Raw genomic sequence first — 24801 nt, 5'->3', positions numbered from 1 at the left:
ACAGCTACCTAGAATACACCTCCTCCCACCCACCCTCCTGCAAAAATTCCATCCCCTATTCCCAATTCCTCCGCCTCCGCCGCATCTGCTCCCACGATAAGACATTCCACTCCCGCACACCCAAGATGTCCAAGTTCTTTAAGGACCGCAACTTTCCCCCCACAGTGATCGAGAACGCCCTTGACCGCGTCTCCCGTATTTCCGGCAACACATCCCTCACACCCCGCCCCCGCCACAACCGCCCCAAGAGGATCCCCCTCGTACTCACACACCACCCTACCAACCTCCGGATACAACGCATTATCCTCCGACACTTCCGCCATTTACAATCCGACACCACCACCCAAGACATTTTTCCATCCCCTCCCCTGTCAGCTTTCCGGAGAGACCACTCTCTCCGTGACTCCCTTGTTCGCTCCACACTGCCCTCCAACCCCACCACACCCGGCACCTTCCCCTGCAACCGCAGGAAATGCTACACTTGTCCCCACACCTCCTCCCTCACCCCCATCCCAGGCCCCAAGATGACATTCCACGTTAAGCAGAGGTTCACCTGCACATCTGCCAATGTGGTATACTGCATCCACTGTACCCGGTGCAGCTTCCTCTACATTGGGGAAACCAAGCGGAGGCTTGGGGACCGCTTTGCAGAACACCTCCGCTCAGTTCGCAACAAACAACTGCACCTCCCAGTCGCAAACCATTTCCACTCCCCCTCCCATTCTCTAGATGACATGTCCATCATGGGCCTCCTGCACTGCCACAATGATGCCACCCGAAGGTTGCAGGAACAGCAACTCATATTCTGCCTGGGAACCCTGCAGCCATATGGTATCAATGTGGACTTCACCAGTTTCAAAATCTCCCCTTCCCCTACTGCATCCCTAAACCAGCCCAGTTCGTCCCCTCCCCCAACTGCACCACACAACCAGCCCAGCTCTTCCCCCCCACCCACTGCATCCCAAAACCAGTCCAACCTGTCTCTGTCTCCCTAACCGGTTCTTCCTCTCACCCATCCCTTCCTCCCACCCCAAGCCGCACCCCCAGCTACCTACTAACCTCATCCCACCTCCTTGACCTGTCCGTCTTCCCTGGACTGACCTATCCCCTCCCTACCTCCCCACCTACACTCTCTCCACCTATCTTCTTTACTCTCCATCTTCGGTCCGCCTCCCCCTCTCTCCCTATTTATTCCAGTTCCCTCACCCCATCCCCCTCTCTGATGAAGTGTCTAGGCCCGAAACGTCAGCTTTTGTGCTCCTGAGATGCTGCTTGGCCTGCTGTGTTCATCCAGCCTCACATTTTGTTATCTTGGAATTCTCCAGCATCTGCAGTTCCCATTATCTCTGATACTATCAGTAACAGTTAGTGGGTATTTTTCAGGCTGGATAAACACCTGTATGGAGTTCCCAGGGTCAGTGTTGAAACCCTGACTTTTCTTAATGATATATTAATGACCTAAAGTTTATTGAAAAAGGCATTACTTCAAACTTTGCAACTGATGTCAAACTTGGAAGCACTGTGAAATGTAGGGAGGATAGCGTAGAATTTCAATCAGAACATAGGCAGTTGAAGTGGATGGATAGGTGGAGATGAAGTTTAATGTGGAAAAGTGAGAAGTGATTCAGTTTGGTAGGCAGAATTTGAAAAGAAAATATAAAGAATACAAATATCTATGGGGTGCAAAAGCAGAAGGGATCTGGATGCATGTGTACATAAAACCTTACAAAGTCATAGAGTAATACAGCAGGGAAACAGGCCCTTCAGCTCAAACTGGTCTGTGCTGACCATGTGCCCACTCAACTCGTTCCAATTGCCTGCATTTGTTCCGTAACCCTCTAACCCTTCCCACCCATGTACCTATCCAAATTTTTAAAATTTATTTTTAAATGTCGCAATTGTACCTGCCTCAACCACTTTCTCTGGCAACCCATTCCATGTACATATCACTCTTTGCGTGAGGAAGTTGCCCCTCAGGTCCTTCCCAAATCTTTCCCCTCTCAGCTTAAACCTATATCCTCTAGTTTTGAATTCCCCATCCCGAGGAAAAAGACTATATGCATTCATCCTTTCCATGCCCCTCATGATTTTACACACCTCAATAAGGTCACCCCTCATTCTCTTGCATTACAAGGGATAAAGTCCTAACCTGAGCAACCTCTCCCTATGACTCAGGCTACTCGTCCTGGTAACATCCTTATAAATCTTCTTTGCACACTTTCCAGTTTAATTATGTCTTTCCTATAATGGGGTGACCAAAACTGTACACAGCACTCCAAGTGCAGCCTCACCAACAATTTATACAACTGTAACAATGTCCCAACTCCCAATTAGAGGAGGCAGGACAGGTCCTGAGTGAATAAAAAAAAACACTGGGAATCCTTGGCTTTGTTAATAGGAGCAAACAGTATAAATGGAGTTACGTTTGAATCTATATAAGTGACTAGCTCAGCCTCAGCTGCAGTATTGAATTCAGTTCTGGGAGCTGGATTTTAGGAAGGATGTGGAAACATTAGAGACAGTGTAGAAAAGACTCACAGGAAACGAGGAACTTCAGTTATGTTGACAGATTTTAGAAACTGGGGCTATTTTCTCTGGAGGACATTTAATGTAATTATTCAAAATGATGAGGGGGCCGGACAGAACAGAAAGGGAGATACTGTTCCAGTTTGGAAAGGGATCAAATCAAAGCAAAGTATTGCGGATGCTAGAGATCCAACATTAAAAACGGAAACTTCAGGACCAAAGAATTATATTGAACTCAAAACAGATGTTGCTAAATATGCTGCGTTTCTCCAGCATTCTCTGAACAGATTTAATGGGAAAAGAAGCAAAACCAATTAGAAAAAATAATTCTCTTGCAGTGAGCAGTTAAGGTCTAGAAAGCACTGCCAGGCAATGTAGTGAAAACAAATTCAGTTAAAGCAATTAAAACAGAGTCATAAAATGAAATGTGTACAGTTGCAAGGAGAAGACAGAAGTGGCAGTTATCCATTATTATTTATTAATTCACGGTCATACAGCCATCGTGTTTTTACAGCACGAAAAGAGTCTCCTCCGCCCATTGCTTCCATGCAAAACATCAAATATCAATCTTTTCTAAATCTTATTTTCAAACATTTGGCCTACAGCCATATCTGTTATGGCATTTCAAGTATTTTTCTAAGTAGTTCTTCAATATCTTGAGGGTTCCTGCCTCAATCAATCAATCTATCCAACATTTTAGGCACAGAGTTCCAGATTTCCACAATCCTGTCAGTGAAAATGTTTTTCTTCAACCCCTCTCTAAACCTGCTGTTCCTTACCTTAAAACTGTGCCTCCAGGTTACTGAATCCTCTATTAATGCGAGAAGCTTCTCCCTCTCTCCCCTGCCTGTGCCCCTCATTATTTGGTTCACTTCAATCAAGTCCACACGCAGCCTTCACTGCCCTAAGGAAATTAACCCTGTCTGGTTTCTCTTCACAGCTGTTTCTCTCCAGCCCAGGTAACATCCTGGTAAATGTCTTCCACCAGAACTGTACATATTTCTGCAGCTGTGGCCGAAATAACACTAGATACAGCTCCAACATAACATCCTTGCTCTTGTATTCATTTACTAATAAAGTTTCCCACTTGCTCTCCTAACCACCTTATCTACCTGTCTTAGAGATAATGGGAACTGCAGATGCTGGAGAATTCCAAGATCTACCTGTCTTGCTGGCTTAAGGGTCTATAGACAAGCACACCAAAGTCCCTACGACGTTCTTTAGTTCCTCGAGTCCTATCATTGAACATGTATTCCATTGCCTTGATAATCCTCCCAAAATGAATCATCCCATGCTTTTCAGGGTTAAATTCCAATTGCCACTGTTATCTGACAAGCCTGTCAGCACCATCCTGTAGTCTAAGGCTTTAGTCCTCTGGAATGACAATTGGCGATCTAATAAATACTTTCTGCAAATGACATGAAAATATCTCCCACACTCATGTCCAGATCATTAAATGTACACTACAAACAGTGAGGGGCTCAGTACCTGTGGTACATCATTGGATACAGACTTTTCAACTCTCACCCTTTGCTTCCTGTCACTAAGCCAATTTTGGATCCAAAATCCCTGAATCCTATGAGCCCTTAATGTTTTAAGCAGCCTACCATGTAAGGCCATACTGAAAGACCATACTGAAATGCATATAAACTACATCAGCTGCACGACCCTCATCTACATACCTAGTTAGCTCCTCAAAAAATTTAATCAAATTTGTTAGACATGCTCTTCCCCATATAAAGCCGCGCTGATGATCCTTAATCAATTCTTACCACTAAATGGAGATTAATACTGTCCCTCAGATGTTTTTTCCAATAGTTTCCTTGCCACAGAATGTTAGAGTCATTGGCCTATATTTCTACAGTCCTAGAATCCCTACAGCGTGGAAGCAGACTATTCAGCCCATCAAGTCTACACCAATCCTCCAAACAGCATTCCACCCAGACCATCCCCTCTGCCTATGCCTGTAATCCGGCATTTCCCACTGTTAATCCACCTAACCAGCACATCTCTGGTCTTTCCAGATTATCCCTACTATCCTTTTTGAATAATGATAATTACATTATGTGTCCTCCAGTCCTCTGTCACCCTTACCACAGCCAGGCAGCATTTGAAAACTAATAGCAAATGAGCCCCTGCCAACTCCTCCCTTGCCTCCCACAACAGCCTGAGATACACCTCATCTGGCCCTGGGAATTATCCCCTCTCAAGTCTGTCGAAACCACTAATGCTTCCTCTCTCTCACAATAACAATTCATTCAAGTTTATCTCTGTACCAAACTCACCTCTCACACACACACACACACACACACACACACACACACAGAGATGGGATGGGAGTATGGCTGGCATGGCCATCAGTCATTGCCCTGGAAAATATCTGTGTGAACTGCTGCTGTCTACCTAGTGTAACTGCTGTTAGGAACAGGGTTCCACAATTTTGACCCAGTGACACGTAAAAACAGGAGGACGAGCGGCTTCGAGGGAATGTCCGGGTGGTGATGTTCCTGTGGATCAGCTGCTCTCATTGTTCTAGGTAATATGGGTTACAGGTTTGGAAGTTGTTGTTGAAGGAGTTTGAGTTGCTTCAACGAATCACGTGAATGGTACATTCTGCTACCAATGTGCGTCAGTGGTGATGGGGTGGCAATAATTTATGCTACTTTGTCCTAGATGGTATCAAGTTGTTAAGTACCGCTAGAAGTGTAGTTACCCAAGTGATTGGAGAGTATTCATTACAATTCTGCCTTGCACTGTTAGAAGCTGGATAGTTATTGAGGAGATAACAAGGTGTAGAGCTGGATGAACACAGCAGGCCAGGCAGCTTCAGAGGAGGAAGGCTGATGTTTCAGGCCTAGACCCTTCTGTTGTGTTCATCCAGCTATACACCTGGTTATCTCAGATTCTCCAGCACTTACAGTTCCTATTATCTCTAGTCATTGAGGAGACAGGTGGAGAGTCACTCAGTGACTAATTACCAGCCTCAAATCTGCTCTTCTAGTCTCAGTATTTATACAGCCAGTTCTGTTCAATTTCCAGTGCATAGTACCGTTCTGTGAATGCCACACTACCTACAGAAATACAGAATCAGTGTGAAATCCAATGGAGCATTTTCTCCAAATTTTAAATGAAATTGGGTGTTACCAGCTTGTTTGTGATCATTCGGTTTTGTTTTGAAATATACAAAAAAGTAGCTTACCACAAACTGAACAGGGATGTGAAAAGGGAGTAGGTAACAGGGTCTAGGCCCGAAACGGCAGCTTTTGTGCTCCTGAGGTGCTGCTGAGCCTGCTGTGTTCATCCAGCCTCCCATTTTATTATCTTGGATTCTCCAGCATCTGCAGTTCCCATTATCACAGGTAACAAATTGTACTTACTTCAGGGTTTTCATGATGCAACCTTTCCACTGCAGCTAAGGACGTGACAAAAACTGCTGGTTGGCAGTGAACGGTTTTATTTAACTCTCCCTCCGGTCCATTTAGACACAAAGAAAGCAGGTCATAGCCCAGTATCTTCTGGGCTGCTGCGAACATTTGCCTGGCGTTGTGATATTTCTGGAGCCCTTTGCCCATTCCCACGAATTGGCTACCCTGGCCGGGGAACAGTAGCAGTGAGCTGTGCCGGGGGTCTCTCCTGCTCGGCTCTTTCAACACAACTTCACTCGGTTCCGGCCCTAACATCGCCGAGACATCCAGGGAAGAGCCGGGAGGGTACTGGGGCCAGGACGCAGCCAGCTGCCTGCAGCGGGTGAGGTTTGACAGCGTGGTTTGCAGCCAGTGTCCCGGTCTAAAGCCAAACGCTGCCAGTCTCAGGGCAACAGAGGCAGGGAGCATTTTCGATAGACCTTCTCCAGGGATGAGAGACGTGGAGGAAGTGAACAGGCTTCCTGCAAATCTTTCCCTAACTCTCCAAATGCAGGCGGACATTAACTAACAGCAGTATCTGCTCAGAGATCAGCGACAAACCAACCACATGTTTGTCTCGTACAACAGTGTCACACTCCAGCGCACAGGGGGAAACCAGGCTCAGTGCAACTCAGTTCCTACATACCAATATATACACCATCTTTCAAACACACCGCTCCTCTCGACCCTTTGGAGGAAATTATCTCTGCTTACTAAGCAAATCAGTCTGCTAAAACCTCAGCCAACTGCAGCCTTAGCTAGTTCCACACTGTTTATAGGACATTGCCTTGTAGGTGATACTGCCTGTCCTCATGCCTCGAAATGTATTCGCTACACACTTCCTGCATCAGCCACGAACCACATTTATACATAGTATCCATTGTTTCCACCCTCCTGGTCTACATCCGTTTTCGGTTTATCGCTACCTACCTCGCAGCTCAAGTTTTGAGATACTTGCAAATTTAAAATTATTCGTGCCCACCTAAAACTTGGCCGTTCATATGATTTTTTTAAAAAGTACAGCGGTCCTAGTACTGACTTGTGGAGAACTCCACCATAAACCTTGCCCCAGTGTGAAAAGGGATAATTCACCACCATTCCCTCCTGTCAATCAGCCAACTTTCCCTTGGTACCTACTTGCCACTGTCACCATTATTTAAATGGGCCTAAAATAACAGTTTTATACAACGGAATGTTTATTAAACGATTTCGGAGGGCAATTAAGAGTCCATAAGACATAGGAGTGGAAGTAAGGCCATTCGGCCTATCAAGTCCACTCCGCCATTTAAATCATGGCTGATGGGCATTTCAACACCACTTCCCTGCACTCTCTCCGTAGCCCTTGATTCCTTTTGAGATCAAGAATTTGTCGATCTCTGCTTTGAAGGCATCTAACGTCCCGGCCTCAACTGCGCTCCGTGGCAATGAATTCCACAAGCTACCATATTGCTGTGAACACAGACACAGACTAGGTCCAAATTTCCTGCACTGACGGCACTGGAGAATTAGATAGGTGTTTATAATAATCCAATCATCCCATTGTTATTTTTAATGATTAATTAATTGTTTGACTATTAAATGCTACCCGTTACTATTGTGGGATATAAAGTCCAGTCCCATGTTTAACTGCTCCAGCATCATTAAAGTACCATAACCCTTACATTCCCCAATTGTGGAAATGTATCTCAACTGCGCCTGAAAAATCTGCTTGAAGACAATTTTTTTCCCATTACAGTTTTGTCTATTAATCTTCGATTCCAATTTATCTACACCAGATTCATTCTCAACCCCATTGAAGTAGGCCCTTCCTCAATTAATACGTTTATTCTAGATTTTCCCCTTGTCCTTTTTTTCGGCTAATCTAAACCCTCATGACACAATAATCGCTGATCTTTTTTAATTGATCGTCAAAAAAGTTCCCCGATCCATTTAATTCACCAGCATCCTCCTTCAATTACTGGAAAATACGGAGTCGAGGACTCCCAGCCTCGGAGACAGCAGAAACTGCAGACGCTGGAGTCAGAGACAACACAGTAGGCCAGGCAGCATTAGAAGAGCCGGAAAGCTGACGTTTCGGGTGGGGAAGGATCGCTATGTTGTCCCTAGCACTGACTCGTTTGCCTTTATATTTTTAAATCTGCTTTTGAAAGACTATAACGCTTAACTTTTATCTTAATTTCTTTATTCTTCCCATTTATACCTAAGACTTTGTACCTGGGCACACTAGTGACTAAGATGTCGCCAGAAATGGTGAATTTGTACAATTTTTAATTGTATTGTATCTGAAAACACATGACAATAAAACCTAATTCTAACTTCTAAAAGCTCTTCCTCTCAGGGTTTTAGACCATTACTATCTCAGCTTAGATTTGGCCAATTTAACGTCCTTCACCCACCCTATTACAATCAGCAACAAAACCAGAAAATGCTGAAAAAGGCTGGCAGCATCTTTGGAGAGAAACCAAAGCAAACGCTGGGGGGCGAGTGACCCTTCCTCGGAAGTGAGGAGATTTATTGACAGCTCAGAGTTTTTCCAGCAACTTCTGGTTTTGTTTCTGATTTACACATCCGCAGTTCATTCGGTTTCTATTATAATTGGCATCGGCTTTTGCACTTTTCTGTAATTTGTTTCAAATTTGTTGTTTTATGTCTTTCTACAAGTGGCAGAATACACCCAATAGGATAAACAGAGATAGTAGGATCTGCCGATGCTGGAGTCTGAGATAACACAATGTGGAGCTGGAGGAGCACAGCAGGCCAGGGCAGCATCAGAGGAGGCGGAAAGCTGACGTTTCGGGTCCGGAGCCTTCTTCAGAAATACTTCCTCCAATGTATCTGAGCATTTACAAATAGACATTGTGTTGCACAGAGATAATGGGAACTACAGTTGTGTTGCACACTCATTTTTGACTCGTTACCAATTATTTTTAACGTTTCAATAGAATCCATAAAAAAAGTAAGAATGACATTTAACTTTTTTTCGCTTGCTCCTTTTATCCTCAAGATGTATTCGCATTGTTCAACGAGGACTATGCCGACAGTAACACTCCTTATTGTTGCTTCCACAGGAAGTTGACTCTGGAAACCATTCGGTTCCACGGAGGGGGCGGGACCAACTCTGGAAGGAGGTTGTTGGTGATTGGTAGCTGGCTCCCGAGTTTGACAACGGATAGGCGGAGTCTAGCGATTGACGGTAGGTGGGCGGGGTCTGCAGGTGGGGATTCGATGGGCGGAGTTGCGTTTGCGACCGATGGGCGGGGTCTGGTGATTGACAGTCAGTGGCAACCAAGACAATTCCGGATAAGAGCCCCAGAATTTGAGTTGTAGAATTAGGAGGAGGATCGCCGCAACCGGTTGTGGAGCTAGAAAGTGAAGTGAAGAGAAATTGTGCCTCACATCTCCGGTAAGCGCAAATGATGCTGAATTTTACATTTAGATCTTTATTTACTGTGTTGCCCGCATCACGCCTTATTCTTTATTTCTTGATATTTTAAGTCAGTTTATGCAAGTAAACTGCTGAGAATGTTAGACCTTGGGAGGAACTCAATGTAAAACACTATACAATGAACTGAACTTTCAGATATTTGCTTTGTTGTTGAAGTTGCATAACTTTTTGCCCGGTGTGACCTGTGATTGGTCAAGCTGGTTGCGCCCAGTTCTGTTTTGTAACACAGTCTGTGGTAACTCCTCGTGTTCACTTGTTACAGCAAGAGCCCAATCCACGTAGTTTATGGGAGTGTAGTGTTATTGCAGTGAGTTATGTCATGTGTGCATTGCAGTCCGAGAAATGAAACACCTTCCCAAACTTTGAAAGTTAATTCAAAAAGTTCATCGGCACTGAATTTTAATAAATGATCCATGACGGTCTTGTTGCATCTATTTCTTGCATCTTTATTTTAATGAAGTCCCCTAGTCATACCCTGTTCCATTATTAGAAATGATTTATTCAGACTTCCAGCATCTGCAACATTATGCTTTTATTTAATATAGTACTCATTTATTTATATTGCCTCTGCGAGATGAACTATGTCTCTGCAGTAAATTTCATCTGCCTTGAGTCTGCAATTTTCATGAGTCTATCTGTCCTTTTTTGACTGATCAGTGAATGATCACCACGTTCGCCCTAACCGTCCGGACTGGCAGCTGAGGAGCCACAAGACTGAGTATGATCTATTTCCCAGGTTGCAGAGAAGCACAGAGCCCTTGACCAAGATCAGCCCGACTCGATGCCTGACTGTGGCCAATCGTCTGGACAGGTCAGAGGCTACCCATGACTCACCGCTGGGTCTTTCTACCTTGCAGGTGATTTTGGTGGACTTCAGTGAGAACTATTCCCCTAAGACTTTGACATGTGCTTCTTACTTGTTGCAAATGCAGTGTGTTTGCCACATAAGCTGTTGGCACATGGCATATATATGAGTGATGTAGCACATTGCTGTACAACAACATGTCCATCTCCTTGTCTGAGGCCTGCTGACTAGCTGCCTGGCTGTGTGACTACTCTAATTGGCTCAGCAAGGTGAGGCTTCAATCCTGTAAGCGTGCAGTTAGATGCTAACTGAGTGAGCACTAGGTGAGCAGCTCTGAAAACCAGTCTGGTCTAAGTGTGCGCTGGCTGCCTTGCCTTAAGCTCGAAGTTTATCTGCAGCAGACATTTATTACTAGTTGATCATGGTAAGATGTCATGATAGTTGTGAGGGTTTGGAAAATGTCAAACGAGGGATGAATGTGGCTGGAGCCCATGCACCATGCCCTGAGAGACTGTTTGCTACTGAGCAGTATGGAGGGTCCTCTCAGCCAATAGTGAGCTGAAGTTGCCCAGTAAATCCTTGAATTTCCATATCGTGAATTCTCAGTGTTGAGAATTTGGTAAAATAAGAAGCTGAATATTTGATGCAAAAGTTGTCCTACTTCTCAGTACAAGCATAAAAGATAGAGCACAATGCTCCTGAGATCGAGATAGGCCTCACCAAACCTTTCACATGATTCTGCCACAAATCTTGTCATAGTCCACGTCACTTAGATTCTGCCTTTAGAAACTGCTTTAAGTTCTATTCAGAGTAAATCTAAGTATCAACTGTAGGTGTTGCAGATTACAATTATAGCTTCTTTTTCCCTAAAAGTAAAATCTGAGACTATTTTCTTTGCTTTGCTCAACAATTTTCTTCTCTTCTGAACACATCAATACATTACCAAAGGTCAGTTCCTCGTATTCATGCCTGAACGATGAATGTCAGCAGGCCATCTAACCAGCAGATTGAAGGGAATAGACAGCCAAAATAGATAGTCATCATTGGCACTGACTCTGAAAATAAATAGTTACGTTAGCTGCAAAATTGAATAACCAGCTTCACAGGGAAAGGGAAAGAATTACTGCTGTGCGCTTTAGAAGGGTATCAGCTGGAGCACCAGTGCTCAGCATGACTCCTCTACATCAGTTATATCTTTGTCAGGAATAAAATAGGAATTTAGTTTGTTTTATAGAAACTGAGTTCTGAGGCAGAAATTTACCCAGGCAATTAAAACAGGTTCCATCTCTTTCTCTAACCAATGTTTTAATTGTTCTGTTTCAACTGGTTCAGCTTTTGACAACATCATCTGTCCATCACATGCACTACATACTGTTAAAATCCTCCTGTATGCTTTTATCACCTTCAGGTTCATTTTCTCCAATGCAGTCTCCCAGTTTCATTCTCCATAAACCTCAGTTAATTGAAAACTCTGCTGTCCATATTCCAGTCATTGCAAACCCCATCACTCATCATCCAATTCTCGCATACTTAAGTTGGCTCCTGGTCCTCTAATATAATAAAATGTGAGGCTGGATGAACACAGCAGGCCAAGCAGCATCTCAGGAGCACAAAAGCTGACGTTTCGGGCCTAGACCCTTCATCAGAGGGTCTAGGCCCGAAACGTCAGCTTTTGTGCTCCTGAGATGCTGCTTGGCCTGCTGTGTTCATCCAGCCTCACATTTTATTATCTTGGAATCTCCAGCATCTGCAGTTCCCATTACTCCTGGTCCTCTAATGCCCATCTTTTGCAAATACATTTCTTACATCCTTACCCCTCAACACACTGCAAACTTCTTCCGTCCTTCTGTGGCCTTCTTTGCATCCTTTCCTTTGCAAAACTGTTTCAGCCATTCCTACAGACACTTGGGTCTTAAACATTCAAACTCCCACCTTCAACGCTTCCGTCTCTCCACCCCCATTTCTTTAAAATACTTCCTGAAAGCTGTCTCTGATTAAAACCTGAGTCAACCCCTTAATATTTCTATGGCTTGGCAGTAATTCTGATTATACTTTAATGAGTGCCTTGTGACTTTTTTTTCTACATTAAAGATGCTGTTTGAATGTATAAGAGAACACAGTGTGGTGCTGGAGGAATACAGTAGGCCAGGCAGCATCAGAGGAGCAGGAAAATTGACATTTTGGGTTGGGACCCTTCTTCAGAAATGGGGGAGGGGATGGGGGCTCTCAAATAATTAGAGAGGAGAGTGTTGGACTGGAGAAGGTAGGTGGGATGGTGATAGCAGGTCGGTAGTGGTGGGGATTGGTCAGTGAGGTGAGAGGAGCGGATAGGTGGGAGAGAAGACGGACAGGTCAATGGTGGGGATGAGAGGGGGGGTTGGTCCTAGGAAGAGGCCAGGGGTGGGGACAATGTGAAGGTCCACATTGAGAACATTGGGTTGTAGGCTCCTAAGGCAGAATATGAGGTGCTGCTCCTGCAGTTTCTGGGTGGCATTGTTGTGACACTGGAAGAGGCCCAGGGTGGACATGCCATCCAGGGAGTGCGAGGAGGAGTTGAAGTGGTTTGTGACTGGAAGGTATTGTTATTTATCATGAACAAAGTGTAGGCCATCTACAAAGGGGCCTCCGAGCCTCTGCTTGGTCTTACCAATGTAGAAGAGGCCACTTTGGAAACAGTGGACACGATAGACCACATTAGTGGACGTCAGTCCGATGTGGAGTTTTTTTTTAGGGTCCTGGATGGAGTTGAGGGGGGAGATGTACAAGCAGGTGTAGCACCTCCGGTTGCAGGGAGAGGTGCCAGGGGTGGTGGGGATAGTGGGGAGCGTGGAGCCAGTTGGACAGTTCTTCCTCAACCGAGGATTCCCCAGCTCCACATCCGACAGGGCCCTCAACCAGTTCTGACCCATCTCCTGCACTTCTGCCTTCAGCCCTTCTTTTCCCTCCTGCAACAGCGATAGGGTTCCTCTTATCCTCACCTACCATCCCACCAGCATCCACATCCAGAAGATCATCAGATACCATTTGCACCACCTTCAGCAAGATGCCACCACAAGACACATTCCCCTCCCCTCCTGTGTCTGCCTTCCTTAGGGACTCTGGGACACCTTAGTCCACACTTCCTTCACCCCCAACACCTCCCCACAGCCCTATGGCACCTTCCCCTGTAACCAGTGATGGTGCAACATCTGCCCATTTGCTAGGAGTTGCTATTGATTAGGCTGGGAGGGTGAATAGTTGTTAATGGGAACTGTTAGTGGCTCACAACAGGGGATGTGTAATGCAGGCTCTGTGGTAATAAGGCCAGGTGTGTGGGGTAGAGGGCTGGGACATGGGAGAATTTAAACCCTAAAATTATTGAACTCAACATTGAGTCCAGAGGGCTGTATGGTCACCAAGTGGAAAATGAGGTGTTATTCCTTCAGTTTGCGCTGGGCTTCGCTGGAACACTGTAGCAAGTCAGAGACAGATATTGGCCGGGGAGCAGGGTGGTGCATTAAAGTGGCAGGCAACAGATAGTTCAGGGTCTTTCTTGCGAGCAGATGTTCTGCGAAGCAGTCACCAAGTCTATGCTTTGTTTCCCCAATGTAGAGGAGACCACATTAGTCTGCTGCATTTGCTGCTCACAATGTGGTCTCCTCTACATTGGGGAAACAAAGCATAGACTTGGTGACCGCTTCGCAGAACATCTGCTCGCAAGAAAGACCCTGAACTATCTGTTGCCTGCCACTTTAATGCACCACCCTGCTCCCCGGCCAATATCTGTCTCTGACTTGCTACAGTGTTCCAGCGAAGCCCAGCGCAAACTGAAGGAATAACACCTCGTTTTCCACTTGGTGACCATACAGCCCTCTGGACTCAATGTTGAGTTCAATAATTTTAGGGTTTAAATTCTCCATGTCCCAGCCCCCTACCCCACACCTGGCCTATTACCACAGAGCCTGCATTACACACCCCCTGTTGTGAGCCACTAACAGTTCCCACTAACAACTATTCACCCTCCCAGCCTGATAGTTAGCAACTCCTTTGTCCAACTGTCCTTCTCGCTCTTTTGGGCTCTATCCTATCGTTTACTCCCTACTCCACCCATCTCCCTATTTTCTGCCTAAAACTGACATTTTCCCAGTCACTGTCAGTTCTGAGGAAGGGTCACCAGACCCGAAATGTTAACTATTTTTTCCCTTCACAGATCCCACCACTACCTACCAGCTAGCACCATCCCACCTGCCTGTCCCAGCCCTACCACCCCCCTCTATTCATTTCAGAACCTCTTTCCTCTTCCCCCTTTTCTGAAGAAGGGCCCTGAACCGAAACATCAACTTTCCTGCTCCTCAGCTGCTGCCTGGCCTACTGTGTTCCTCCATCTCCACACTGTTATTTCAGACTCGAGCATCTGCAGTTCTTACATTCATACTGAGATAGTATGATGTTGTTTCTCCAGCTGAAGTGGTTCTGGTCTGATCTTCAGGAGTTTTATTTGTTTAACTATTTCTCTTGCCTGAGCCTGAACAGAATGTTGATTTAATGACTGATGCAGCTGCCCCAGAGTCCATTCAATTATGACTTTAGCTGACTGACAGATACTAGACATATACTGGACTGGTGCACTACTCCTCAGGTTAGGGATACAAATTCAGCCTGGATTACTTGGAAACCTGACAGATTTATTTTCCCATATCCCCTTAGTCAAAGGGAAAGATAAATAAGAACTTAAGCTTCCAATTTTGAGATCTGCCAACTAAACACAATGAAAATCCAAGGTGGTGTTTTCCCTTTTAAGCATGACACAATTCCAAGCAGATGAAATTTATTACTTTCAATCTTTCATTAACATGTTTATTAACAAAGTCATTGGGGATCACACTTTAAACCAAAACCTTTTTAATATGTGTGATTAAATTATTGCTGTGGACTCTTTCCTGTTTGTTGAATAATGGTCTTCGAGTCATACAGCCAAGAAACAGACTGTTCAGTCCAATTCATCTTGCTGATATCTTCTAATCAACCCGTTCAGAAGTGTTATGACAGACATCTGGAGCACGTGGGGCTTGAACCAGGCCTCCCTGGCTCTGAGGTAGGGACAATATCACTGCACCACAACAGACCCCTAATAATGGTTTTGCATGTTGTAAGTACCTTTTGTAGTACTGGCAACACTGATTGAATGTTTGTCATATATTCAGAGGTAGATTAGCATGATCGGAAAAAATAACAATTGAAGAAAAAAGACTGATCTTCAGCTGGTCCATTTTGCAACCAAAAGGAAATTTGCTATATTGCTGCATGTATTTTGGATTATTGAAACAGAACATGGCTACAAAATATATTCATGATGTTCTGAGCCCTGTGAAAGTTTCCATTAGGTATGTGCTCAATATAACCCTGAGTTCAAATTCTTCACTTAATAAACCCTGTTGCTAAATTGAGAGATGGGGGAAAAGCACAAATCACCAATCAGGTTCTTCTGTAAGAATAGAGACTGTAAATGCATACTATCAACAATGTAACTTTCATTAAACATTAATATAGCATTTTAATATTGCTTTTATGATTTGCCTGCCAGAAGTATCAACCTGTGAACACAAATTTTTCTTTTGTAAAGAAAACATGAATTTAGTCCAAGATTTGAAGACTTTCAAATAAAACAATTAATGTCATTACATATGTTTGTCTCACTTAGATTAACAACATGCCATCAACCTGGGTACATGCAGTTGGTTTCACTTTATTGCCAAATGTGGGAGGAATTTTTGGCTCTCAGATAACCCGGAAAGAAATTGCTGGCTGGTATACAACACTCAAAAAGCCATCTTGGTGTCCCCCTAACTGGGTTTTTGGTCCCATGTGGACAACTTTATACACAAGCATGGGGTATGTATCTATTTAATTATGCAATCTACTTGTTGCTTTCTTGTATAGAAAAGTCCCATTAAAAACTGAAAAGTTTCTCCTTGGCCTGTTCCAGAATATGAATGATCGTTAACTGAGTTGAAATTTGTTTCCACAATTAACTAAGACATATGTGGTGTGTGAATGCGACCTCTTTGTTTGTGCTGATTTAACCCTGCTCTATGTGCAGCTTTATTCTAATGAGATTCTCATAATCTGAGGATCTTGTATGTAACTTAGGGAAAGTTGATCAAAAGTTAGGTTTTAAGGAGGATTTCAAAAGGTGGAGAGAAAAGTAAGGGGAGTTGGAAGAGGTTTCATAGGGAATTTCAGAGCTTAGGCTGAAGGCAGCTGAAGGTCCAGCTGCTGTTGTCATCCATATTAAAATAAGTGATGTGCAAGTATTGGAGGAGCATTGTAGTCCTGGAGGAGGCTACCGACATACAGGAGTGAGACCATACAATTATTATTTGAAAAAAAGTTATAATTTTTTAGCGTATCCATGCAAAACAATGCAACTGCACTTCGCAGGAGCTTAATTGCTGTGAATTTTTTTTTCTATGTCATGAAACTGTCCTTTTCCTTCAGGTGGAGCCAGATATTCCTGTTTAGTTTAAACAATTGATGATCCTAATGCATTTTGCAGATTATTTATTCTTCAGAGTCTGTTCATCAGTCATAATCATAGCATCATACAGTATGGAAGCAGTGCCTTGTTCCAACAGTCCATGCCGGCCATGGTCCCAAACTAAACTAGTCCCCCTGCCTATGTATGGCCCTCCAAACCTTTCCTATTCATGAACTTATCCAAATGCCTTTTAAACATTATAATTGTACCTGCACCCATCACTTTCTCTAGCAGTTCATTCCACACACCAACCTTTCTCTGTGTAAAAAGGTTGTCCATCATGTCCTTTTAAATCTTTCTCCTCTCACTTTTAAAAATATGCCCCGGGTTTTGAACTCCCCAACCCGAGGGAAAAGACCCTTGTCATTCGCTTTATCTATTTTCCCCATGATTTTATAAACCTCAATAAGGTCACACCTCAACTTCCTATGCTCCATTGAAAAAATTTCCAGCCTTTTCTCAAGCCTCCATTCCCAGCAACATCCTGGTGAATCTTTTGAGTCCTCTCCAGTTTAATAATATCCTTCTTATAACAGAGTGACCAGAACTGCATGCAGTTTTCCAGAAGAGGCCTCACCAAGATCCTGTACAACCTCAACGTAACATCCCAACTCCTATACTCAAAGGCCTGAGCAATGAAGGGATGCATCCTAACTGCCGCCTTAACTACCCTGTCTACACAAATTTCACAGAACAATATACCTGAACGCCTAAGTCTTTCTGTTCTACACCATTACCCAGGGCCCTACCATTAACTGTGTAAGTCCTGTCCTCGTTTGTATTATCAAAATTCAATGTCTTGCATTTATCCAAATTATACTCCATCTGCCACCCATCAGTCCATTGACCCAATTGATCACCCTCATCCAGGTTGGCATTTTGAGCTTCTTTCTTCAGAGAAACAAAATTTATGACATCTGGAGGTGAGAAAATGCAAAAATTATCTTTCACAGCATGTGATTGCAGCTTGCATGATTGCATATACGATTCCATGGCACCGTAATTGGTAAGATTAAGTGACAACACCTCTTCCATGATAATCCTCACCACCAGTGCCCCACAAGGCTGTGTTCTCAGCCTCTTAATATACTCCATATACACTCCTGTCTACTTCATTTGCTGATGACACCACCATAGTCTCAAACAACAATGAGACAGAGTGCAGGAAAGAGAGACAGCTTTAGTGGCATGGGACAAAGTCAACAACCTCTTCTCTCAATGTCAGCAAAATTGAGGAGCTGGTCACTGACTTCAGGAAGTGGAGTGAAGGGCATGCCCCGGTCTGTATTAATGATAAGATAGAGGCGGTTAAGAGCATCAAATTCCTAGGAGTAAATATCACCAACAATCCATGTGTCTCTCCACATCGATGCTATGGGCAAGAAAGCACACCAACGCCTCTACTTGTCAGAAGGCTAAGGAAATTTGGCATGCCAATTTTTATGGATGTGCCATGGAAAGCATCCCATCTAGATGAACCACAGTATGGTTTAACAACTGCTGTGTCCAAGAATCCAAATCGTTACGGAGAGTTGTGAACACAGCCCAGTCCATCACGCAAACCAGCCTTTCATTGACTCTGTCATGGGAAAGCATAATTAAAGACCCCACCCTCTCTGATTATACTGTCATCCAGCCTCTTCTGCTGGGCGCAGAGATATAAATGTTCGAAAACATGTACCAACAGATTCAAGAACAATTTCTTCCCCACTGTAATCAGACTTTTGAATAGACATCTCCTATGTTAGAGTTGATCTTTCTCTCTCTACACCTTTCTCTCTAGATGAAACATTGTATTCTACATTCTGTTCTGTTACCCTGATGTACTTATTTAAGGTATGATTTGTCCCTATAACACACAAAACAGTACTTCTCACCAAATCTGTGCATGTGACAATTATAAATCAAATCCAATACCCTTTCACCCCTATAGCCCTAATAGCTATATGTAAATTTTTATCAAAAACATTAAATGTTTTTGCCTTAATCACTTTCCCAAGCAGAGAATGCCACAGGCTCACCGCTGTGATCTAAATAAATAACTTTCACCCCCAGCCCCCATCTTTAGACTGTGACCCCCTGGTTTGAGATTTTTCTTACAGAGGAAAAAGTAAAATGACAACAAGGCACTGATATCTTTTGACTGTTATCACTATCATTGACTTACCCTTTTTAAATAACATTAAATAAATGTCATCTTGATTGCCTCAGGTCAGAGTTCAAAATTGATGTGTCCAACCCTTTGAAAGCCCTTCCATCAGATGGGAAAGAATGAACATTGATCATTAAAAGATGCAATCATAAGCCCTTTTGATTTTTGGATGTACAACGAAAAATGGTAACAAAATACCTGACAAAACCCAGTCAGCATGAAGCACAATTAGAACAATGCCTGAGTAATGCGTCTAACAGAAGTTATCATCCTCCTCCTTTTTTCCCTTCCCCCCAGCTGCCCACCTCATAGTTTACAACTGAGTTGTCCAATTGCAGGATGGTGTGGCACATCGTGTTGTAAATCACCAGTTCACAGTTCAATTGTTGAAAATCATTCATAGTCATTATTGGGAGATGTAATTCATATTTTGGACTAATTTTATACAATTTTATTCTCAGCTATGGCTCCTACCTGGTGTGGAAGGAATTGAATGGATTCACTGATAAAGCGTTGATCCCACTTGGTTTATACGGAACCCAACTTGTCCTTAACTGGGCATGGACTCCTATTTTCTTTGGGGCACACAAGAAGGGATTGGTAGGTGTATAGATGATGTAAGGAGAAGTGTGTCCTTTTGAAGGCATTAACTCCTTGCCAGAGTACAATCAATGGCACTTTTGGTGATGTAGTACCTAGGTCAGGTTTTATTTGTTGCAGAATTTAAACAGTGTTGGTAGGAAATTTGACTAAAGGGAGCATTATAGTTAGACCCAATCTTATTATCAACTAAGCATCTCTAGATGGGTACACTGAAGCCAATTCAAGCAGCCTTTGTTCATCATTTAGAACCATAGAAAACCGTAGAGCCAAGGAGAAGTTACAACACAAGAAGAAGCCATTCAGCCCATCAGAGATAATGGGAACTTCAGATGCTGGAGAATCCAAGATAACAAAGTCTGGAGCTGGATGAACACAGCAGGCCAAACAGCAGCTCCGGAGCACAAAAGCTGACATTTCGGGCCTACATCCTTCATCTCTAGGCCTGAAATGTCAGCTGTTGTGCTCCATTCAGCCCATGTGCGCAGTGGTTGTATAAAGTGGCTGACCATTTTAATCTGTTTCCAGGATCTAGTCTGTAGCCTCTCGAGCTAAAGCATTTCAGGTGCAAATCTACACTCTTTTTCCCTTTAAACGATGTGAGGATTCGTTTTGCAACCATTGAACTATGTAGTGAATTCCAAACGCTCCTGTTTTTGTTTCTCATGTCTCCTCAAATCCTTCTACCAATCATCTTAAATCTGTGCTCCCTGGTGACTAACCTCTGTACGAGGAGAAACCCATCTGCGCTGCCCACTCGATCAAAGCCCGTTCTTATTTTGTACTCCTCAGTTAAATAACCCTTCAACCTCTACTGTTGGAAAGAAACAGCCTTAGCCCATCCACTTGTTCCTTGTTGTTGCAAGCTTCAAGCCTGGCAACGTTTGTGTGAATCTCGCTCTTGCTCTATAGCAATAAGGTCCTTCATGTAAGTGATGACCAGGACTTCCACATAAAATTCCATCTGTAGCTTAACCACAGCATTATATCCCTGATTTGGTATTCAATGCCTCCCACAATGAAGGAAAACGTTCCAAATTCTTTCTTTACCACCGTATCTACTTGTCCCACCACCTACATGTGGAAGTACACCCCAAGATCTCTGTTTCTCTATTACTCTCTTAATTCTCTGCAGTTCATCCTGTATTCTCTCTCCTTGCTGTCTCCCAATTGCATCATCTCTGCCATCTCCCGATTGGATTTCATTTGCCATTTTTCTGCCCAAACCATTGCACCAAACAATTGATATCACTCTGCAGTTGACTGGCATCTTCTTCATAGTCAACTGCATGGCCAATTTTGATGTCATCTGCAAATTTACCAATCTAAATCATTAATAACATACAAAAAACAGTAAGATACTTAAAACTGAGCTTTGTGGAACACCACTACAAACCTCTTTCTATTTGCTAAAACAATAATTGACCATTACCTTATGTTGTCTGTGACTGAGCCATTTTGGAATGCAACTCACCACATTCGCTGTATCCCATATCCTGTCATTTTTACAACCAGTATGCCCTGTGGCACCTTGCCAAATACTAGAATCCCTGCAGACAACAACCACTGTACCATCCTCATCAATTCTCCAAAAATTCAATTAAAGTTTCAAGACACAACCTTCCTTTAACAAAACCACGTTGACTATCCCTGATTGATCCATGCCTTTCCAAGTAACAGTTAACCCTACCCTCAGTATTGATTTTTAGCAATTTGCCTACCACCAAGGTCAAACTGACTGGCCTTTAATTATTTTGCCTGTCCTTCACAGCCTTCTTGAACAGGGGTACAATGTTTGCAGACTTCCAATCATCTGGTACATCTCCCATATTTGATGAAGATGCAAAATGATCCTCAGAGCATCCATTATTTTCTCCCTGACGTCCTTTAAAATCCCAACAGTATAATCCATCTGGCCCTGTTGGTTTATCTACTTTGAAGGTGGTCAGTCCTTCCTTTTTTGTGTTTAGTTTACCTATTATTTCACACTTTGACGAGAATATCTGTTTCATTCTTTTGTGAAGACTGAGACAAAATAATCATCAAGAACCTGCCAACATCCTCAGTATCGACACACAATTTCCATTTTTAATCGGTTCAATCCTTTCCTTGGCCATCTTCTTGCTCTTAATATACTAATAAAACAGCTTTAGATTTTTCTGAATTTTACCAACTAACTTTTTAAAATATTCTTTGTTTTCCTAGTTTTCTTTCTTGCTACTCTTGTATATTCTATAGTCCTCTAACTTTATAAAGTGTTCCATTTTAAATTGTTATAGGCTCTATTTTACTGCTTAATCTTACCCTGAATGCTTTTGGATAAACAAGGAACTTAAGATTTGCCTGTACCACTACTTCTCTTTGTAAGCACCCATCTATACTGTGCTTATAGAATCTTGCTTTTGAATGGCTCCCATCGATTTATCACTAATTTTTTTTTTCAAACAGTTATGGTGAGTCAATTCTCTTCCAAATGCCAGATCTCTTGGCATTGAAAAGTTTGCCTTCTCCAACTTAAGTTTTATTCTTGTTCTATCTTTGTCCTTCTACATAATTATGCTAAGTCTAAGTATATTATGATCACTATCTCCATAATGGTCATCCATGGCTACTTCATCCATATGTGTAGCTTCATTTCCCAAGACTAAATCACGAACTGTACCCTCTCTCATTGGGCTAGTTATGTGCTAGCCAACAAAATTTTCCTTTGAATACAATTCAAAATTTTTGTTCTGTGTCTTTCACACTGTATCCTAGATGCTATATGAGTAGGTGAAATCCACAACTGTTATTGCCCTATTGTTTTGCACTATTTGCTCCCCCAATTCTCACCACTTGGGAGTCTACTTTTCCAGTTTCTGAGCTCAACCCATCTGATCTAATTTGATTCCTTTGGTATACCATCCCTTTCTATTATTTAACAGTGCTGCACCTCCAACTTTTTTAAAACCCCTTTCTCTACCCTGTTTGAATAGTGATAGCAAAGGATTTCATTATATTTTTATCACATTGCTGACCACGGATCTCTCCTGCTGTTTCTGCTTGTAATTGGTGTATATTGGAAGGATCTACAAGTTTATAATCAACTGTTTAGTCATATTATAAACACATCATCTTTGGTCAAATCCTGGCATGGTCCTGAAACTGAGTGTATCTTGCTCAGAGGCAGGAACAATACCCTCTGCACAACACCGTCTGCTCCCGTATCATTCAAACATTAATTAGCAATTTTAGAATATCACTCTCTAGTCTGTATGTCAGCACTACTACTAGACAAATACTCAGCCCGCTCCTCCCACATTTTAATTAGTAAGACCTTTGTACTAAAGCACTAGCTAGTCTTGTATCCTCAACCTCCCTTTCTATCATGGGTAGCTTGCAAGGTGCTTACAGTATTTTCTCGTAGGCATATTGGAAGTGAGGCGGACATTTTAGATGAAATTTAGAATTGTCAAATTTTCACAGCCTTCACTTCATCCCCAGCACATCTAAAAAATGTAAAATCAAAATTTTGCTGAGTTCAGCCAATTGTCTGACAGGCACCTGTGTGGAGAACTTGATATGAAGTTATAATAAGTGCTCAGTTATGTAGCTTTGTAGAACAATTGTTTGTACTACCACTTCTGGGCTTCAGCTTTTCCATTGCACTGAGAAATGGAATGAATAGGGATAAGTGCAACAAGTCCCAATATTTGTTTCAAGCTTTAAAATATAGAGGCCTATTCCTGGACAAACAGCCATGCAATTTTTTTTAAAAGAAATTGCTTCATAAAGATTTTGCTCAGATCTGACAAACTGCTTGCTTCTTGTGACGCAAAAAGACATGTACTAGTATATAGAAAGCTTGGACACACTGTTAGAAAACTTCATCCTTGTTCAAAAAATTAGAGCAAGTATAATTAAATAACAGTAACTGGTTTAGACTCCTAAACACATCTAATACCTGAATAGTGGGCTAATAATTATATTCCATTATAGGCTTTGTATCAAGTCACTTTAGTCAAATCATTTTGTCTCCCACGTCCTCCATAATTATTTGGAACGGATGGAATGACTTTAGCACATTGGAGATAGTGACATGGAATTAAGAGCAGACACGATAATTCAACAGAACAGTGTTATGGTTTTTCAAAACTGTTTGGCCTACGTGTATTGGTTTATCCCATATTACTTTAGAGCTGAAACTGAGCTACAAGAATAACTCCATCTCAGCAGTGTTGCAGGCACAGCCAATTTCTTGACAATTCCTTTTTTTTGTTGCAGGCTTTTGCTGAATTACTCTGCATTTATGCCACAGCAGCAGCTACAACTGTGACTTGGTACCCCATCAACAAAACAGCTGCTTATCTAATGGTTCCTTATTTGGCCTGGTTGACTCTGGCTTCTGCTCTTAACTACTGCATCTGGAGGGACAACAAGGATAAGGATGATTAGAGCTATTAATTACTGTAGAACATCGGGAATCCAGCCTGCTCAACAACACTGACAACTTGAAGGATGAAATTTTGTTCCCCTGTTGATTGTATCAAGAGAATTCAAAACTAAAATTAAACCTATGGCTCATCCTCACTTTGTTCTGTTTCAGTGTTTATTTTTAGCATTTATTATAAAGAAAATCGACTGAATAACAGCTATGCACCTAAGGAAACCTTCGAAACTGCAAAGTCAGGAAGTCTTCACATTTCTGTCAGTTCTCATACAGTGGTCTCTATTTAATGGTGGGAAGCAAGGCAACCATGTCCATTTAATCCTGGGAGAAATTGTGCTTTAATTTCCTTGCAGTGTAATGATGACAAGGATTGTGTCTTGATTATTGACGGGTGTATGCTATTTAAGACATAGCAAGCTAGGTAAACATGCAAGGTAGCATTGTTAGTCAAGATAGCATTTGTGCGATAGATAGAAATGTTACTTCAGGAGTTAAGGATGTAGGATTAGTTTGGATGGAGATGGGAATATTAAAAGAAAACAGCCCATTTAGAGGGGGTGGTCTCTCAACAGTAACCACAATGTAGGATGAAGTATACAAAAAATACTGGGTGCATGGGATAAATGCATAGTAATAAGATATGATTCTAATCTACATATAAATTGGAAGAGGTAGGAAGAACTGCTGATGCTGGAGTCTGAGATAAGTGTGGAACTAGATTTTTCTGAAGAAGGATCCCAAGACGAAACATCAGCTTTCCTGTTCCTCTGATGCTGCCTGGTCTGCTCTGTTCCTCACAGCTCCACACTGTTATTTATAAACTGGAAGAGTCTGACTGGTAATGCTAGCCTGGAAGAAGAGTTCATAGAATATTATTGGAACAACGTGATTGTATTGAAGAGGGTGCAGAGGAGATTCGGTTC

General features: G+C 42.7%; 2 protein-coding genes across 6 annotated transcripts in view; one reads left to right on the top strand and one right to left on the bottom strand.

Annotated features, from left to right (window-relative positions):
• mcat (malonyl CoA:ACP acyltransferase (mitochondrial)) overlaps positions 1–6735 on the bottom strand; it is a 93390-nt gene extending 86655 nt beyond the window's left edge. For all 3 annotated transcript variants that reach the window (XR_009446879.1, XM_059652412.1, XM_048549160.2), the window contains exon 1: positions 5904–6735. Coding sequence is in view for 2 of the 3 variants with exons in the window: in XM_059652412.1 (XP_059508395.1) it covers positions 5904–6452 (549 nt within the window). In the remaining variant the exon portion in view is untranslated. The remainder of the gene's footprint in view (positions 1–5903) is intronic.
• A 1937-nt stretch (positions 6736–8672) lies between these two features.
• On the top strand, positions 8673–24018 carry LOC125460650 (translocator protein-like). 3 transcript variants are annotated; one of them, XM_048548298.2, is made up of 5 exons: positions 8673–8886; positions 8999–9123; positions 15861–16051; positions 19311–19449; positions 23713–24018. In XM_048548298.2, the coding sequence occupies exons 3-5, from the start codon at positions 15870–15872 to the stop codon at positions 23881–23883; spliced, it is 492 nt and encodes a 163-aa protein (XP_048404255.1). In that variant the 5' UTR covers positions 8673–8886; positions 8999–9123; positions 15861–15869; the 3' UTR covers positions 23884–24018. The 3 variants fall into 3 exon arrangements, with proteins under 3 accessions (XP_048404255.1, XP_048404256.1, XP_048404254.1); XM_048548299.2 differs by lacking the exons at positions 8673–8886; positions 8999–9123 and adding exons at positions 9188–9333; positions 10033–10232; XM_048548297.2 differs by lacking the exons at positions 8673–8886; positions 8999–9123 and adding an exon at positions 9190–9333.
• The last annotated feature ends 783 nt before the right edge of the window (positions 24019–24801 follow it).

This window comes from Stegostoma tigrinum, chromosome 18 (assembly GCF_030684315.1).
Source record: "Stegostoma tigrinum isolate sSteTig4 chromosome 18, sSteTig4.hap1, whole genome shotgun sequence".
Classification (NCBI taxonomy): domain Eukaryota; kingdom Metazoa; phylum Chordata; class Chondrichthyes; order Orectolobiformes; family Stegostomatidae; genus Stegostoma; species Stegostoma tigrinum.
This window is presented reverse-complemented; position numbering and strand designations above follow the sequence as displayed.